Genomic DNA, 19,039 nt, shown 5'->3' on the forward strand with positions numbered 1-19,039 from the left:
GAATTTCAAACGAAACATTCTTTCGTTCCGATAAGTATAGATTTGACTATGAAATTTGGCACGTTCCATTGAATACAGCGAAACACAGCGGGAGCAAATCAACGAAGGCGAATAAAACAAAAAAACAACATGACGAAAATATTTATTTATATATGCCATGTTTGTGTGTGTATGTATGTAACATATGCAAAATTTTCAAAAAACATTTTATGTTATCATTTTTTGAACGTTTAAGCCGTATGGCTTTTCTTTTGCTTCTTTTAAATGTCTTTCAAATTTATTTTCACTAGAATCGAAAAAAATGATTCACATTTTTTCATTATATCTCTATTATTTTATGGACTAAATTTTCTTTTTATCAAAACAACACACATAATCGGGACAGAGTTGCCATTGGAAGTATAAAAAATTATTGAGAGCCCAAAATTCAGTGCTTGTGGACTTAAAATGAAAGTTGAAATAAAATAGATTTTTTTGGTCATAACATAAGGGAGGCTAAGTGGTGCAGTACCACACTTAATATCTACCATGAGCAACTTAAAACGATCTTCCATAAACTTCACGGTGCTTCAGAATAGGGTTTTCCTGGTCAACATTCTGCAGCTTTTGTACGGATAGGGATAATTTTATAATCGGTAACAAAAAAAACTCACATTTTATGCATGTAATTTCAAACAATGTAAAAAAGTGTTATATATAAATCCTACCTACGTATAGAAAAGTCTATCTATAGTTTCTGAGAAATAACTATTTTGATTGCTTAGGCTGGAGTATTCCCCCAATCGTTTGACTTCATTTATTACCCTCTATTACAGAGAGTAATGTTTTTAAAAACGAACTGATCGCTACCAATATCATGATTTCATCCCGGCGAAGGGAGTTATCAATTGGCTTTACAGATTTTTGAAATGATGCCTTTTTAGCGAAAAACTGAACTCTTTAAGTGATTAGTATTTTCAAATAAATGAGAATCACACTCACTTTTCGGTTTTTCCAAAAAACATCAGAACAAAAATATTTGCAAATAACAATCAGCACGTATCAACTAAGAACTCATCGAGTTCTGTAAGTTGAAAAACATCATCACAGTTGCCTGTGAGTGATTGTTGTTGGAATTTATTACAAACTCCCTTGCGCGTGCCATTCGAATGTTTTAGCATAATTATCCTAACGACATGAATAAAATTTAATATTTAGTATTCGTTGGGGGTATAAAACTTTACTTCAAAGAATTGTCGGTATAAGTCCACGTTTTCATATAGCCCGCCAACAATTTTCGGTGTTGGATTATTCTACCGAAGTGACTAAAATTTCATGTTTGGCCCTCGTGGGGTACATGAAGAGAATTGTCGGTACAGGACCAGGGTTTCATATAGCCCCAACAGAACGGTACATCCGGATTTTGAGGATTACCAAGCATTTAATCGTTCACATTTTGATATAATCCTCAAATAAATGTACGCCACATTTTTGGCATTTTCAAGGTTTTAGAAACATTATCCTAACAACAGGGCCAAAATTTGGTGTTTAGTCTCTGATGACTTATAAAACATTCCTGCTGATAATTTTATTATAAAAAAGGTTCCGCACAAACCACTTTGATTTTTTTTTAAATATTATGAAATGAAAAAAAACAAATTGCACGAATGAATAACCTTTTTCCTATTAATGACTAACATAACTTTTATTTCACATAAATATTGAAAAAGGTCCCGCACAAACCACTTTTAATATAAAACAAGTAAGAAAAGTCTATAGTCGAACGGAGCCGACCATGAGATACGCTATACCACTATCCCTGGACAATCGCTCTCCACGGAACTTCTTTTCAATGATTGTGAAAATTTAATTATCAAATATCAGAGATGTAATATATAATACTTATGACCAAAACCAAAAAGTTATCTAGATGACAAAGACATTTTTGTAGCAGGAAAGGACAATTTAGTTCACACAAACTAAAATGTAAAGAAACCCACTTATGTAGTACTCCTACTTCCGTTGTTTAACCGCTACGTTATTGAAATTTTTACCAATTTCACACAAAAGTTTCAGTCCATTTAACCCGCTAAGTATTATCTGATCTTCACGTTGGTTTGTACGCTTCTTCTTCTTCATAAACTCAAACTTTGTTTAAAATGTTGCGGGTTATTATTTTGACCTACAGAGCCGCTACAAAATTGGTTAAAATTTTGTTTTTGGTCCATTTCATCTCCTGAACATTTCACGATCATCACCAAAAACTAATCATTTCTATTCTGGCCCGAATCCAACCTCCTTAAAAAATTCGTTACAATCGGTCCATAATTGCGGCCTTAAGCTTGTTTACAAGTTTTAATGGACGGACACACATCGCTAAATCGCTTTATCTCGTCGAGATATGAATTTTGGCATACCAAATAAGGGGTCTAGAACGAATATTTCGTGGTGTTACATAAACTTGTGGAGAGACAATATGTAGCATGGGATAAAAATGAACCCATTATATATTAGGCAGTAGGCCCGTTGTCTAGCAAACACTTTATTGCAATTTACATCAGAGGAAAGGTCATTAATTTTTTCCCATATATAGGCTACTTTGCGAAATATATATGTCCTCAAGGAATTAAAATATCGACAAAAAATAAAATTTTTATATTTTTCATACAAAAGTAATGGTCCATTTCACCCGCTAAAGAATATCAGATCATCATTCGAAATTGTAGGCATCTTTTTCGACCTATACTCTTACTCGGTGCAAAATTTCGTGACTATTGATGTATAATAGCGACTTCTAGCGAGTTTATTATTACACTACAAACAAAAAACAGAATATATTAGACTGTAACTCTGTTATCTGCTCATGTACACCAACAAAATTGGCATCAATTGAAAGGTCAAGCGTTCCACTTTCACGTATATCTCACTTGTCCGGAATGTCACTTCCACGAATTAAGATTTAAGCTGTATATTAAAAATATTCACAATTTTCACACAAAAGTTTTGGTCCATTTAACCCTCTAAATATTATACGATCGCCATCTCAAATTGCAAGCTTCTCCTTTGTGATATACTCTTACCTTATTTAAAATTACGTGTTGATCGGACTATTATTGAGACCTACAGAGCCGCTAGAAAATTGGATAAATATTATGTTTTTGGTCCATTTCACCCGCTAAATATTTTACGATCATCACCAATAAGAATAGGGATCTCTTCTGATCTGAACCCGACCACCATACAAAATTTCGTGACGATCGGTCCATAATTGCGGCATGGAGCGTGTTTACAATTTATAATGGACAGACGGACGGACGGACGGACACACATCTCAAAATCGCTTTATCTCGTCGAGATATGAAGATTGGTATACCACATTGGGGGTCTCCGACGAATATTTCGCGGTGTTACATGAATTTTTACCAAAACAAACTTATGATACCCTTTTCCACATTGTGGTATAGGGTATAATTACCAAAACAAACTTATAATACCCTTTTCCTCATTGTGGTATAGGGTATAATGATATATATGTAATAATTCGACGATAAAATAGTGAGAAACCAACGGTTATGTCGTGTGCCCCTATATCTTGATTTCAGTTAAATATCTGCTTATAGTAACTTCAAACATTTTTCAAAAGTTCTGAAAAATAAAAACTTTAAAAGCTTTTTGTGTGCAATCTTTTTTTTCGAATCACTTTATAATTAAGACTCAATGTAATCTTATGTAGAAATTCATAACGATATGATACAGGGGTATGAGGTTGTAAAAAAGGGCCCATGGAAACTTTGAGGCTTCAGTTGCACGTGTTAACATACTCCGATTGTACTCAAACTTTGGTAATCTCAAAATCTAACAAAACTAAAACTTTTAGGGGGTTGCCGCATAAAAATTTCCGACATAGATGTTTTAAAACCAACCTAATGGCCACGTTTTCGTATAACCCCGTTAGCATGGTACCTACCGATTTAAGGAATTTTGAAGCTTTTATCCACATTACCCAACCGAAATAGCTGAAACAAAAACCTCCGATATCTGGTATTTTGATGATATTAGCAAAATTTTTTGACCAAACTACCAGTAATTAGACATTTTGGCAAACCAAAAAAAAAAAAAAAAATTCTCCACCAAAAAAACTTCTTTAACATATCGTTATACCTCCCGACCTTAGGTATTTTGAGGATTTCAGCTACATTTTTTGACCGAACAGGCGGTAATTTAACATTTAGTTTCCCAGTGATCACAAAAATTCTCGCCTAAGATTTGTCAACGTGGGTCTATGTTTTAGTATAGCCCCTATATAACCCGTTTTAAAGTATATTGGGGTATGTTACTTTAATCTTTTTGACCGTCCTAGTGGTAATTTTACACATTTAGGTTTTTTTGAAGATTTCAGTTACATTTTGTGACCGAACTTTACATTTGAGGTTTCCAGTGGTCACAAAACTTCTCCACCAAAAATTATAAACATATTATGACATATCACTTATCTAACAATACCTTCCGGTATTTTGAGAATTTTAGTTATTATACCCTAAGTCTTTAGGCTAGAAAGGGTATATACACTTTGACACCACCAAAAAGGTGCCTCATCGAAATAATGGTTTTAGACCCCAAGTATGTTTGGACAAAATTCGTTTCAGACAATTTGGAGTCGATTTATCCACGTCCGTTCGTCTGTCTGGCTGGTGCGCACGATAACTCTCGAACGGATCAACCGATTCAAACCAATTTTAAGGAATCGGAATATTTTGTCCAAACTTAGATTAAGTTTGAAGATGGACCATATCAGTCCACTCCTTCGGGTACCTCCCCCGCAAAAGTTCAAAATTTGTCTGTAAAATGGTGTGAACGATAACTCTCGAAGGGAGCAATCGATTTAGTCCAAACTTTGCACATCGTATTATTCCTTCCAGATATATATCCACTCCTTCGGGTACCTCCCACACAAAATTCGGATAAAGTGAAGTTTAAGAGCTCCTCTCGGATCGTTTTGAAATTTGTTTCAGTAAGTTGTCTTGCGGCTCCCTTTACGACGCACAGTACGAAATATGGACACTTTAGTGGGACTTTACTCATAACTTTTAATGTGAAGAACGTAGGTTACTAAAATTTTCAAAAAATGTTTCTTATAGTTGAGGGTCGTATGTGGATAAATATGGGCCACATAGACCAGCGGTTTCCTATAGCCCCCACATATCGTTAGTGACCGTTTTTACGTATTAGGTTCATTTTTCAACCGATTTTGCTGCAAACTGGTATATTTGGGTTTCAGTGGATGGAGAAAATATGTTCAAAATATTGTCAATTTCTGTTCGTGAATTGGTATAGCCCCCAATGAGCGGTACCAGCCAATATAACACATTGAGCGGTACCAGCCAATACAATATATTTGTTTGAATTTTGGCATTTTATGTTTTCCGTACGTAGAAAACCGTTTTGCGAAATATTAGCAACGTATTTCCTCGTTATGCTATAACCCCAATATGAAGGGACATCGCATTTGGGATATTTAAATGGTGTTAGGTAATTATTGCCCACCGAGTTTGGTTTACTTTAAAATTTGTCTTCATTAAATAGAACATATTCTAAAAAAACAATTCAGAGCATAGATCCTTGCTTTGGCCCCTCCCCCAAGCATCCACATACATTAGTAAATGAAAAAAAAAAATAATTTTTGAAATTTTTTATTTTTAGTATCGTGTCATTGATATAACATAAATTTTACAAATTGAACGTTTCGACTGAGGATATGTTTATCTTATTACACGGTTCTACAAATGAGTATATCACATAAAAGCATCTGGTGCAACTGTGCTTTGACTTAGATACTTAACGATGTCCTGAGAAAACTGCTACAATTTGACAATTTTTTTTCTATAAAATGTGAATGAAATTTGCAAGAATAGTCATAAAACTATTAAAAGCAACATTCCTTAGTACTGGTGAACCTTTTTTGGGATAAACGAAACCAACATTGACGTCAAATGCCGGTCCTTCTATCAAATTTTCAAAAATATAGATATAAGAATATTCCAATGACTTTCTCAAAAAGTTGCATATCTCTCAAACCTGCGCAAAATGCAGCTAATTTTTGGTTTGTCCATAGAAAAATATTCTACCTCTCATTGTGCGATTTTTTCTGCAATTCACCACAATACTTAAAAAAAAAACTCCAAAACTTATAAAAAAATATTATACTTTTAAAAAAGCACATTTTTGGGGAACGAATAGCAACCAAACTAAATTAAATATTACAACTCTATAAACGCCAAATAATCAAAAAATTGTCAAGAATTATAACACCGACAAAAAATATGGTCAATTAGCTTACCATTTGTTTGTATCACTATATTACTTAAGCAAAGCTAGAAGCAATTTTTAAGCAAAATAAATATTGTAAGACAAAGTGCAACTTTTAAGTGCATTTCTTGTTGTTTCGCGGGGTAAATCACAAAACTGAATATGAGGCATTTGTCGTGGGATACTTGGCAATGGATCCCAACAATAATATCGTTAGTTCTATGTACTTTAATTTTTGAGTAAAGTTCCACTAAAGTTCCCATATTTCGCACTGTGCGACGGTACAATTGTTTTCTTTCGCAAGTCCATACTTCCTGAGATATTCGATTAAAAGCTCCAAGAATCCCTAACGGCACCAACCAAAATGGCAAATCCGCAAGATAATTCTCGCAGGGAGTTTCAGATTGGTGCAGACTTTGCACCTTATATCATTTCATCCAGTCATGTAAAAGGTTGGAATATGGACTATATCTGTCCACTCTGTACGTCCCACCCAAAATTCGGATAAAGTGAAGTTTATGAGCTCCTCTCGGGTCGTCTTGATTTTTTCAGCAGGTTGTCCTTGCGGCTCTCTTTACGATGATAAACTTTTTTCTGGCGCAAGTCCTTATTTCCTGAGATATTTGCCTAAATGTTTCAAGATACCCTGACGGCACCAACCAAAATGGCAAATCCGCAAGATAATTCTCGCAGGGGGTTTCTGATTGGTGCAGACTTTGCACATCATATTATTTCATCCAGTCATGTATGAAGTTGGAAAATGGGCTATATCGGTCCACTTCTTCGGGTACCTCCCACACAAAATTCGAAAAAAGTGAAGTTTAAGAGCTCCTCTCGCATCGTTTTGATTCTTTTTTCAGTAGGTTGTTCTAGCGGCCTCATTTACAACGGTACAATATTTTTCCGGAGTATGTCGATACTTCCTGAGATAATGTTCCAAGCTTCAAAACCCTCCGGGCACATACCAAAATGACTATTGAGGAAGATAACCCTAGAACTTTTCCAAAAGTTTCTTTCAAACGTAATTTAATATACGGTACCTTTATGAAGAAGTTTGGTTACCAAAAATTCTTGGTAAATTTCAATGATTTGGTATAGCCTCACATTACGGTACATACAAATTTTAAAGCAAACTCGTGATACAAAAACAATATATTTAGTCCGGTCAAAATAGACATGCGTATAAGGGGGAAATAGCAAACATTCCCACAAAGCTGAATTTTAGTGGAGAGCTAGGGTTGGCCATTAGAAGCAACGCCCAAAAAGTCCCCATCGATCCCATTTGTGCAAAACAAGTTATTCGGGGTCAAAGGTCATTTTTGGAGGCATTATTCAGTTTTTTTAATTTTTCTCAAAAACGGTAATACTTAGCAAAAGCCCGCTGAAGTAAAAGTTGTAGATTCAATAATTGTCTACAAGATTGGTCTTTATGTTTCTTAAAAAAGACATACCATTTTCGAGATATCTTGATGTAAAAGTCAAATAAAAAATTAGCCGCGTAAGCACATTATGAGGCGAACCGGTTAAAGTAACGACACTATGTGTTAGATATTTCCGTAAGCTTTCAAACGACCGGGTCTAACCCGGTTTTTAAATTTGGCCTTTCGGGTCTAATAACCGGCGAACCGGATCCGCAACCTTTGAAAATTATACATTTCCGTAATCAGCGCAACAAACCCTACCTTCGGACAAAACTTGAAAAAAATCTGAGAGTTTTCGTTGGGGACGTTCCCGTTGGGCTTTCGACTATACATGTGGGTTAAAAGGGCTATTTTTGCATAAAATGACTCTAACATTGAATAACTCTACTAAACACACTCCGATTTTGTTGGAATTTTGTTTAGAAGATAGCTATAATTTCGCTCTTCAAGAAAATATATATTTTTTGGGGGACAGACCCGATTATTTCGCTTATTTTAGCCGGTTCGTCTGAATATGTGCATATTCCCCTTATAAGTGCATAAAAATCATGTGTTTTTTAGAACAGCTATATCTCAAAAATGGTTCCTTCTAAGAAAAAAATTATAAGGGTCAAACTTGTAGGTAATTTTTCTGTCTACAATATTTACTTTAGTCACTTTTTGATTAGATCATCCGTTTTCAAGAAATAAATCCGAAAACCTAAAAACCCTTAAATTTTGACCTTTGACCCCGAATAACTTGTTTTGCACACATGGGATCGATGGGGACTTTTAGGACGTTGTTTCTAATGGCAAACCCCAGCTCTCCACCAAAATTCAGCTTTGTGGGAATTTTTGCTATTTCAATGTCTATTTTGACCGGACTAATTTTATATACGGCATAATTATTGTGTTTGGTTTGGCTTTGGGTTTGACTGATACTTTCTTACTTGTTATAATTTTTTTCTTTTGACTTGAGGTAATTTTATATTTGAGGTTCCCAGTGATCACAAAACTTCTTCTTCAAAAATAGACAACGTGGGTCCATGTTTCGGCATAGCGGTAATTTACACCTGTGGTTCCCAGTGGTCAAAAAGTGTCTTCCGAAAAATTGTCAACATGAGCCAATAATTTGTCATAGCTCCTTATACCGGTACCTCCCATTTTTGTATAATTTGAGGATTTTACCTATATTTTTTATCGAACCACTTGTAATTTTACATTTGAAGTTCCCTGTTAAAATTGCGATTTCAGGTATTTTGAAGTTGTTGTCTATATTTTCGTACTAAATTTACTGTGATTTGGTATTTAGGGCTCCCAGTGTTCAGAAAATTTCCCACCACATGGACTTTCGTAACAGAAAGAAAACTGTTTATTATATTTTAGTTCATAACACTTCATTTTGAAATTATAGATATTTCGCTTAAATTTTGTAGTAAAAACCTTAAAAATCCATAAAATGGGAGCTGTACCAAAACGTGGACCCACATATCTCCATAAATATTGGGCTTGCAAATGATGCGTTACAAACAAAAAGCAATATAATATTACACTCTGTAATATGGTGAAGGTTTTTTTATGTTTGAAGATAAACGCGCGCGTTTCGCCTAAAAACTTTTAACGCTGGTTCACACACCAGAATCGATCAAAACCTTCTGTGTACGGAGAGGAAAACACCTTTAGGAATTATCCTTAACTTAACACTATCTATCAATGTCATATGTGCTGAAATTTCCCTTCATTGTACTGTTGCTAATATGTGCAATATTGAGGATTTTCGTTAAGTCATTTACTTTTTGCGTCCACACCAGCAAAAATGCAGTGAAATTACGCCTCCACATTGTCTGAATGGGTAGATATGGAAAGTTTTTATTTTGAGTCATAAGACATTGATAGCTAGTATAAACAACCTCTTAGAAATATTGTAAATGGTATAGTTCCTGTTAAAGTTCCATCAACAATTTTATAATTTTGGTCTAAAAAATCCAAACTGGTAACACTATCATTCAAACATTTTTTTTTTTGAATATACTATATAGTAAATATATGTAAGCATATACTTGAACATCTGTACTTGAAATAGACACCCTCACAAAAGAAATATACCATGCGTATATATACATTCATATACATTATATTATACATTCATTATTGAATTGCGCTGTGTGTTTTTTTAAAGAAATGTGGACATGTGCCTTAAATCCATTCATTGATCGATCATTGATGTAGTTCTCAGAAAATGAAAAATGAATCTTTCATTTTCCAGATTATCGTTAATTTATTTCAATTTGAACATTCATATTTTCTATAATCAAAAGGTTATCTGTCGTGGAGAATTTTGCATATTGCATGTGCCGCATTTATTGCCAAATTTCCGTTCATAAATTTTACGGGGGCGCTAAAAAATGTTGTTTTTTGATAATAAAATCACAACAGGAAATGATATATTGAGAAACGTTTTCGATGAAATGCAAGAAAAAAGTCCCCGTTTTCTTTTGCATGAAATATTGGAAGTAATAATTAAGGTGCATCTTTTGATTGAAAAATGTGTTTTCGCAGAAAATAATCAGTTCAAAAAGGCTGAGAGCAGTCCTTGGGGGGATATAAAACTCTATTATATATTGTCACCTTTCAATATAAATGTTAGATAGATACCAACAAACGTAGCATTCCAAAAATGTTTGTAAAGAGATTTTATGCATGCGACGCACAGAGGTTCAGAATATTTTTTCCTGGTAAAAATTCTGCAACTGTTAAACAGATTGGGATATATTCATAATTGTTGTTCGACACTTAATACGAGGGCTCCACGAAAACTATCTGAAATTTTGAAACTGAACTATCTGAATATTTGAATTTTTTTGGATAGTTTTTATCCTATACCTACTCAGGACAATGTGTCACACGACATTGTGCTATATTGTTTACAAAAAAAAAATGGAAATTACTTTGAACATTTTCATCCGATCATTTTTCACAACTTTCGACGTGGATAATCACGGCAAGAGTGCATCGATCAAGTTAAATCTTGTATGTTGATAAATGGCCTTCCTATAGCACTTCGAAAAACTGGTCTCTCACAACCTTAGTTTATTGGCTAGTGTCGGCCACTATTGAATTTATTACAATAGTGGCCGACACTAGCCAATAAACTAAGGTTGTGAGAGTCGACCAAAATTGGACGTTGTGCCAGAAAAAAAAATTAAGCCATGCGTGAACGGATAATGGAATAACGCCATGTTATATACCGTGAGATAGGGGAATCTGTGGACATTTCTTTCACCATTTGACATTTAATATTACCTGAACACCTGGCCGCAAAAATGGAATTTTCTCGTAAGATGCGGCAAAATTGGAAAATCGCTCAAAAGGAGGCTCTTGTGGATTGGTGCAAAGAAATTGTGAATAAAAATGTTCGCTGTGCTTCAAGCGACGTTTATAGGGTCGTCACAGACGACTAATCTTGCATCTGTGCTTAGGAGCCCGAAACAAAACAGGAATCGACCGTATGGGTCTTCGAAAACGAGCCAAATCCAACGAAAGTTGTTTATGTAAGAAAACTTCGAAGCAAATGGTCGCCTCTTTCTTCGGCAAAACTAACTATACGGCTTCAGAAAAGTAGGACGGCTAATTCTAAGTGTTACACTATAATTTTTTTGCCTGAAGTCTTCGGAAAAATTCGAAAAACGAACATAAGAAGACGAATCATTCTGCATCATGACAATGCAAGCTCTCACACATCGATTTAAAACAGCGCCTGTTTGACCGCGCAAAACGTGGAATTGATGGGTCATCTGCTGTAAAGCCCTGATTGGGGATCCAGTGACTTTATTTGATTCCGGCACATCAAGAAAAAAGGCGTGGTCAACGATTTTCGTAGCCAGAAGATGCTGTACAAACGTTCGAAAACCATGTTTTCAGGTCTCTAAATCGGAGTGGAAAAAGGGTATCAACAATTGGCTTGAGCACATGAAAAATCATATAAACAATGTTGGAGACTACTTAAGAAAACAATAAAAAAAATTGGATGTTAAATATTCGCGTTTTCAATGTTAGGCCAGATAGTTATCGTTCAGCCCTCGTACTTTCAGATTTTCGGTGAATAAAGAGAACCAAATTCGTTTTAATAGTTGCAGAGGAATTCGAGGTCACTTAAACTGTATTGTTTTTATACCCTCAGCATTTGTGCTAGCGAGGGTATATACACTTTCATACGGGCAAAATGTGCCTCATCGAAATAACGGTTTTATACCCCAAGCATTTTTGGACGAAATGTGTTTCAGACATTTTGGAGTTGATTTAGCCATGTCCGGCCGTCTGTGTGGCTGGCTGGAGCGGATCAACCGATTAGGTCCAAAATTTGGCTTTCGAAATATTTTGTCCAAACATATTTTAAGTTCGAAGAAGGGCTATATCGGTCCCCTCCTTCCTGTACCTCCCCCACAAAAGTTCGAAAATGTTCCGGAAATTTGTGCGCACGATAACTTTTGAAATTTCTACCAGACTTAGATGAGGTACCAATATGGACTCAATCGGTCCATTCCTTCGGGTACCTCCCACACAAAATTTCGGAAAAGTTCAGTTTAGGACTTGCTCTCGAATCGTTTTGATTTTTTTTGTAGCATCTTGCATTCACGCCCCCCCATACGGCGGTGCAAGTTTCATCAGGGGCAAGTCCATACTTCCCGAGAAAAAAGCCCTAAAGGCGCAAAAGCTCTATGACACCGTGTGTAGTGGTTGGATCGCAAGATAATTCTCGAACGGATCTGCCGATTCGGTCCAAAATTTGGCGTTCGTAATATTTTGTTCAAACTTTTAAGTTCGAAGAAAAGCCATATCGGTCTACTCCTTCAGGTACCTCAGGCACCACAACTCTTGAAAGGAGTGACCGATTTGATCCATACTTTGCACATCCTAACATATATTCGAATATATTTGTACACTCCTTCGGGTACCCCATACAAAATTTCGGATAAATTTACTTCAAGACATGCTCTCGTATCAATATGATTTTTATTGAAGCAGCTTGCATTCGCTGCCTCGATTACGACAGTAAAATGTTTTTCTGGGGGAAGTCCATACTGCTTGAGAGAACAGTCCGAAACGTGTAAAAAACCCTATACCACCACATGTAGTGGCTGGAGAGCTTGAACCGAATACTGCGTTCGTCCACACTTTTGATATCATAATATTTCTTCGAATATTAGATGAAATTCAAAGGCGGTGGTTATAGGTCCACTTCTTCGGATCTCTAAATAGTTTATCCAAACTTAGTTTATATTCAAATGTGGGCTCTATCGGTCCAATCCTTGGGATCGAGGATCCTTCGGAAATTTTTACCGAAGGTTTTCTTAGTGGCCCTGTTTACAGCGATATTATGTTTTTCGTAGGCAAGTATGATACAAAAGCCCTATCTATCGATAGCCCCTGCAAATTTTTGAGCTTTAATCCAATCCATATTTTTGTCGGTTTATACGCCCAACATTTTAGAAACCTCAATAAATACTTAATTTTTTTATTTGGAATAAAGTGTTTCACTCCACATAGGCTGAGGGGTCGGCAAAGCCGACTGATACTTTTTTTTTTCGAATATCCCAAAACCCTATAGTACATTTATCCCACACTCTATCAGTGATCCCCATTCTAAATTTCAGAACTCTAGCTCTAGTTGGTTCGCCAAATGCAAATGGTACCATATTTAGTACCTTTTAGTACTTTTCGTACCGTTCTCGTTCGAATTTCCAAAAACGCAGCGTTATGTAACACCTACGGACCACGAATGACCTTCACTCATAATTTCAAGATTCTAGCTCCAACCGTTTAGCCTGGGTGTAGATTACACTGTGAACCGAAATTTTTGGGGGGTGGAAAATTCCTTTTAGGGATGAAAGCCCTAGGTTTTCAACAATACAGGTTTCTTGTTCCAGCACCATAACCGCGTAATATGTGTGACGCATGTTAATCGTGTATGATTGACAATTTTAATAGCTTTCTAATGATATACATATACGGTTAAGTATCATACGATTTTAGTGTCAAAATAACCGGTCCAAAATTCGGATATCCGTCGAATCTGTCCTTCGGGTTTCTAAATATACTCAAGATTATCTCTGAACCTCAAAAGGAATTGTTCACCTCCTAGACCTAGATCATAATTTTTCCGCGTAGTGAAAAGTATGCTTTTCAATAATATGCTTTTCAACAATACGGGTTTCTTGTCCTTCGGGGTTCTGTATGTACTCACTAAGGGCTTTCATCTCCAAAAGGAATTTTCCACCGCCAGACTTTGAGCTCCATTTTGTTGCACAGTGTTATCAGTCAGTCATCATTACACAACTCTTTTGTAAGTATAGATTGATTTTGTATAACGAGTTTCTTTCAAAATACGTGGAATCTACAGGTACCGTAAAGTGGTGCTATACCAAATAATTGACATATAGTGCAAAAATTTGTTGTAAGCAAACTTCCATAATATTCGAACCCGATTTATATCTGGAAGGAATAACACGATGTGCAAAGTTTGGAATAAAATCGATTGCTCCCTTCGAGAGTTACCGTTCACACACATGATCATCAAAAAGTCAGATAAGTTTTAGGGCACACTTTGGAGTTATGGCGTAATGACATTTTTGTTCGAACGGATTAACTGATTTTGTCCAACATTTGGCTTTCTTAGTATTTTGTTCCTCGTGTACCTCCCACATAAAAGTTCAACATATTTCGCAACAATTATGCGCACGATAACTGTCGAAGGACTTACCGATTTGGTCCATATTTTGTACATATTAATTTTTCTCTCATACAAAAAACAAAATTTCGAAAAAGTACAGTTTAAGATCTTCTCTCGAATCGTTTTGATTTTTGTTGCAACAACTTGTATTCGCTGCCACCATTACGACGATTTAAGACATAAACATAGGGTAGGGAGTGTCGGCAAAAACTAATGTTAATCATTTCTTTCCCTAGCAACGTTATTCTCTTGTATTCACCTCTTCCCAGGTGAAATCAATCGCGTTTCATTCTCCGGTTCATTTCAACAACATACATGTACATATGTATGTATCTTTATAACTTTACTTACTTCAAACTTTCAGCTTTCAAATCATTTTGTACGGTTGACTTATGACCAAAATTGAGTGGTTGAAACTCGGTGACATCTTCGATAATTTCAATCGTTGTTTTACCACTGCCAACAACGCTATCATCAACACTTTGTTTTCTAGGCGATGAACGGCCGCTGCTGCTACCCTCTACATGGATGGGTATAAAATGGACATTGCCCATGGCATTACCGGTGGCGCCATTAATATTAATTATATCACGTTCTTCACCTGCATTCGAATCTGAGGAGGTATTATTGGACGAGCCAACCCCACCACCACTACCATTTGCAGAAGATGATGCATTGCCACAAGAGTTTGTTGACTCGACAACAACATCTGGTAGGCTAATACTTTCGATGCACACCAAACGCTCTGAGGGATCTAGAAATTCAGTTGTTGTATCAACAAAATCAATTAATTCTTCACAATGTGTTAGGGTCTCCTCACAATCAGTGGAACTGCCATCGCGTACAAAATGCTGATGTTGTTGTTGTTGCTGTTGATATTTCATATGGTGTTGTTGTTGCTGCATGGATGAAGTGCTAGAACAGCGCCCATTCGTTGTTGATGTTGTTGTGGACGATGCAATCGATTCACCCATACCAGAATCGGGATAGCTTGTGCTTAAATTAGAATCGGTACTATTATTGCTGTGATTTATATCAATGCTTCTGGTGGTATATTGAAGGCGATCTGGACTGAGCGATGCTGAGTTTTTACGTTGAAGAAATTCATTGTCAAGGTTGCTGTGACTGCCGGCGACATTTTGTTGATGTGTTGCAAATTGGCTGTTTGGTTTTTGTTTTAATGCTGCTGCTGCCGCCACACCTTCATCGGTTTCATTGCCCTCATCACTGTCATCTTCATCTTCCTCATATTCCTCTTCCTCTTGTTCGGGTACATCTTCTAGTTTAACATAATTATAACGCATTTGTGAGTACATTGACGTTGGTGATGGCGAACGATATGATGATGGTGAACTTGAGGGCGAAGATAATGATGTGTTTTGGCCTTCCATTCCATGTGCGGAAGATTCTTTGTTTGCTGGGGTGGTGGTGTTGCTGCTGCTGCTGTTATGATCATTGAACTCTTGTTTGGCTTGTTCAAAATCATAAATTCCCCTCTTGTCACTATTGTCACACCTCTGAGAGTATCCTCCAGACTGTGTGGGATTGGGATAAAGAGGTGTACTATTCGTGGTAGCGGTACTACAATCGGACACGGTTATTGTTGGTAAACCGGGAGATTGAACTCTACTTCCATTATTGGAAGCGGTATTTTGAGCTGGTAAAGGTGATTCGCGAAATTCCCGTATGTGAGCGGAACTGGACGATGGTGATATTTCACCACCTTTGGTATTTTTTTGACCCATTGTTATTGTATTTGTCGATGTTGTTGTTAAATTATCGCTCGGATTATCACATACCGTCGTTACTTCTTGTTTCAATTGATGACGATCATCACAATTGTCCGCAAAATGTTGATCGTTATTTGGCGTTACTTGTGCGATCACACTAACGCTATGCTCGATGACCGGAGAACGATTAATGTAATAATGCTCATTGCTGCCGACATTACTCAAATTATTTTCATACTCTTCATGCTCTTCTCTTTGCTGAAGAGATGATGATGATGCTGGCGATGAGCTGAACTGGCCATTTGTTACTCGCTGTGTTGTGTTTTCCGTGGGCAGACGATATTCCGATGAGTCTATAGTTTGCTCTTCAGCTGAATTACTTTCGTCTTGGTGTTGTTGGGGCTGAGTAGGAAGAGAATTAGCGTTGTTCCTTTTGTTTTGGCTGAAATCTGACGGGCTATTATTAGACATAGTCATTTGATAAGTATATGTAGTGGTAGAGGGGTCGCCGTTCATTTCAAGGTGTGTTTTTATGGCAATTCCATCGTTATTGGTGGCAGGGGAAGGGATGACATTGGCAAGAACCTCATTATGACCAACATCATGGTGGTGGTCATTATTATCATAATTATAATTATTACTTTTATTATTGTGACCATAACTTTCAGAATTTGTGGAGGGCGTATGGGGTTGATCTAAACTGTGTTGGTTGCTGCCATCGCTATAGCCGCCACCGCCGCCATCGATTTCGTTGCCACTGATGCTGTTGTTTTCTTGATAGATGGCGGCAACAGGTGCATCAGAGGCATTTGTTGATTGCATTTGCTGCATTTGGCAGCCTGAAAGCTGAGGGTGCTGTTGCTGATAAATTAAATGTTTCTGTGATGGCTGATGCTGCTGCTGTTTCTGAGTTGTTTGTTTTTGATTTTGATTCTGCTGGTGTTGCTGAGTACTTTGATTCTGTTGATTTCGATTACGATTGTGATTACGTCCACGCGCCATATATACGTAATATTTACCTTTCTATAATTACTTCCTGCACTTTTTTCTCTGTGCTTTTATTTTTTCTTCTGTTTCTTTTTTCAATTTTTTTGATGGAAATTTCCCAAAATAACTTATACGCTCACACACACATCACTCTTAATTTATTTATTTTTGATGCAAAATAACACTGAACAATACTTGAATAATTGTATACTTTTTTTCTTCAACTGCAAACATTTTGGCATTCATTGCCTGCGATTGCCTCAAGGTTAACTTTTTCAAATTCCAATAGTTTCACATAATTTCACTTTCACCTTCACAACACATGGTATTGTTGTTTTTGATCTTTCTAAAAGCCCTAAACGGCCATAATCCTAGCCGAATGTTTTGTGTGGATGCCTGGTTTGCTATGCACAAATTTTGGGGTTTGGGATTTGCAAATCCGTATTGCCTAAATATTATTTGTCGACTGCATCGTTAAAAGCTATTGTGGTTCATGAAAGTCGTTCATCTATCTATAGGTGTTCTTCTTCTCTGTGTGTTTTTTTTCTTCTTTCGAATTTCTCTAGCAGGTATTTTTTTCTAATTTTGTTTTTATTCGTTTACGTTTTTTTTATTCACTTCGTTAGTGGATCATTGATTCGCTTCGATTTGTTTTAGTTTAATTGCTTTGTTTTTGTTTTATTGTTTTGGCAATTCGTTTACTTTTTATTTAAGTATTTTTCTAGTAATTTACAACAACAGAAAAAATACTATAATTATTCTTATAGTCGCCAATATAACAAAAAAAATACAAAAACCACAGAACACTTTAAAATTGTCTGCCACTGCTATTCCATTCGGCCTGTTCGTTTCGACTATACTGTTTGGTGTTATAAAACATTGCCAGCATTAATCTTAGAAGTGTTTATTTAGATAAATACCCAACAAACAAAAACAAAAGAGAGAATCGCCTAACAACAGGTAGATCACGGGGAAAGTTAGGATGTAAATTTATTTAAAAAATGAGAATATTGAAAAAAATGACATACGACAACCATAATTTGTGGTCAGAGAAAACTAGCAAAGAGTATGACATATTATTTAGGGGAAGATGGATTTTTTTATATAAAAATTGTTAAACTAAAATGTACGAATTAAGTTTGTAGGAAAAGTGACAAAAGAAATGCAAGAAATCAATCATAAGAAAACCAAAAATCAGGTTTTATAACACATCCATAGAAAGCAATCGTGTCTTATCTCTTGAAATCATATTGTAACAAGTAAAAAATTATTAGTCGGTTTTGTCGACAGAGATATACCCTCGGCCGCTGTGAATTGAAACTTTAATCTACGGACAAATCGAATGTATATAGTGTCTTTTCAGAATTTTGGGACCCTTTTTGGACATTTTAACTTGCCGACAAAAATGTGGATTAGGATTAAAGTTCAAAAGTGTATAGGAGGAGATACTTAAAGGAATGGACTGTTATAGTCCAATATGAAAGTGGATCTTATTTTGGGAGTCACCCTTTTTACATAGATATCGCGCCCACTAGTAATTTCAGTGGGTCATCGTATAAATTTTCGACCAGTTTGCCAGAAAGCATGGACTTGTCCACGGAAAACATAATATTGCTGTAAACAGGAACACAACGAACATCATCGGTATACATTTCCAGCATTATTGGTGAGGTAGCCTAAGGAGAGGATCGATATGGGCCATTTTAGAAGTTAAACTAAATTTGGACAAACTATTAGGAGATCTAAAATTTGGATCAAATTAAAGGGATGGTGCACACCGTTTAAGTGACGTTTTTTAAATATTGGGGGAAGTACAGGAAGTTGTGGACCGGTATTGCCCATCTTCGAACTGAAACAAGCCACTGCCAAATTAAATGTTTCACAAATGCGTAATTGAGACGTCGAAT

At 36.1% G+C, this 19,039-nt stretch overlaps 1 protein-coding gene across 2 annotated transcripts in view; it reads right to left on the bottom strand.

The window, feature by feature from the left end:
- LOC141388988 (uncharacterized) overlaps window positions 1-18,061 on the bottom strand; it is a 53,160-nt gene extending 35,099 nt beyond the window's left edge. Inside the window, exons 1-2 of one of the 2 annotated variants that reach the window (XM_073959928.1) lie at window positions 15,236-17,997; window positions 14,767-15,169 (exon numbers count right to left, since the gene is read on the bottom strand). In XM_073959928.1, coding sequence (XP_073816029.1) covers window positions 14,767-15,169; window positions 15,236-17,147 — 2,315 coding nt within the window. In that variant the 5' untranslated portion in view covers window positions 17,148-17,997. Of the gene's footprint in view, window positions 1-14,766 lie in introns of both variants that reach the window. The other variant, XM_073959927.1, reaches the window with a different exon arrangement.
- Window positions 18,062-19,039: the final 978 nt, after the last annotated feature.

The sequence above is a fragment of the Musca autumnalis genome, unplaced genomic scaffold, assembly GCF_047663935.1.
Source record: "Musca autumnalis isolate F117 unplaced genomic scaffold, ASM4766393v1 scaffold_1, whole genome shotgun sequence".
NCBI classification, from domain to species: domain Eukaryota; kingdom Metazoa; phylum Arthropoda; class Insecta; order Diptera; family Muscidae; genus Musca; species Musca autumnalis.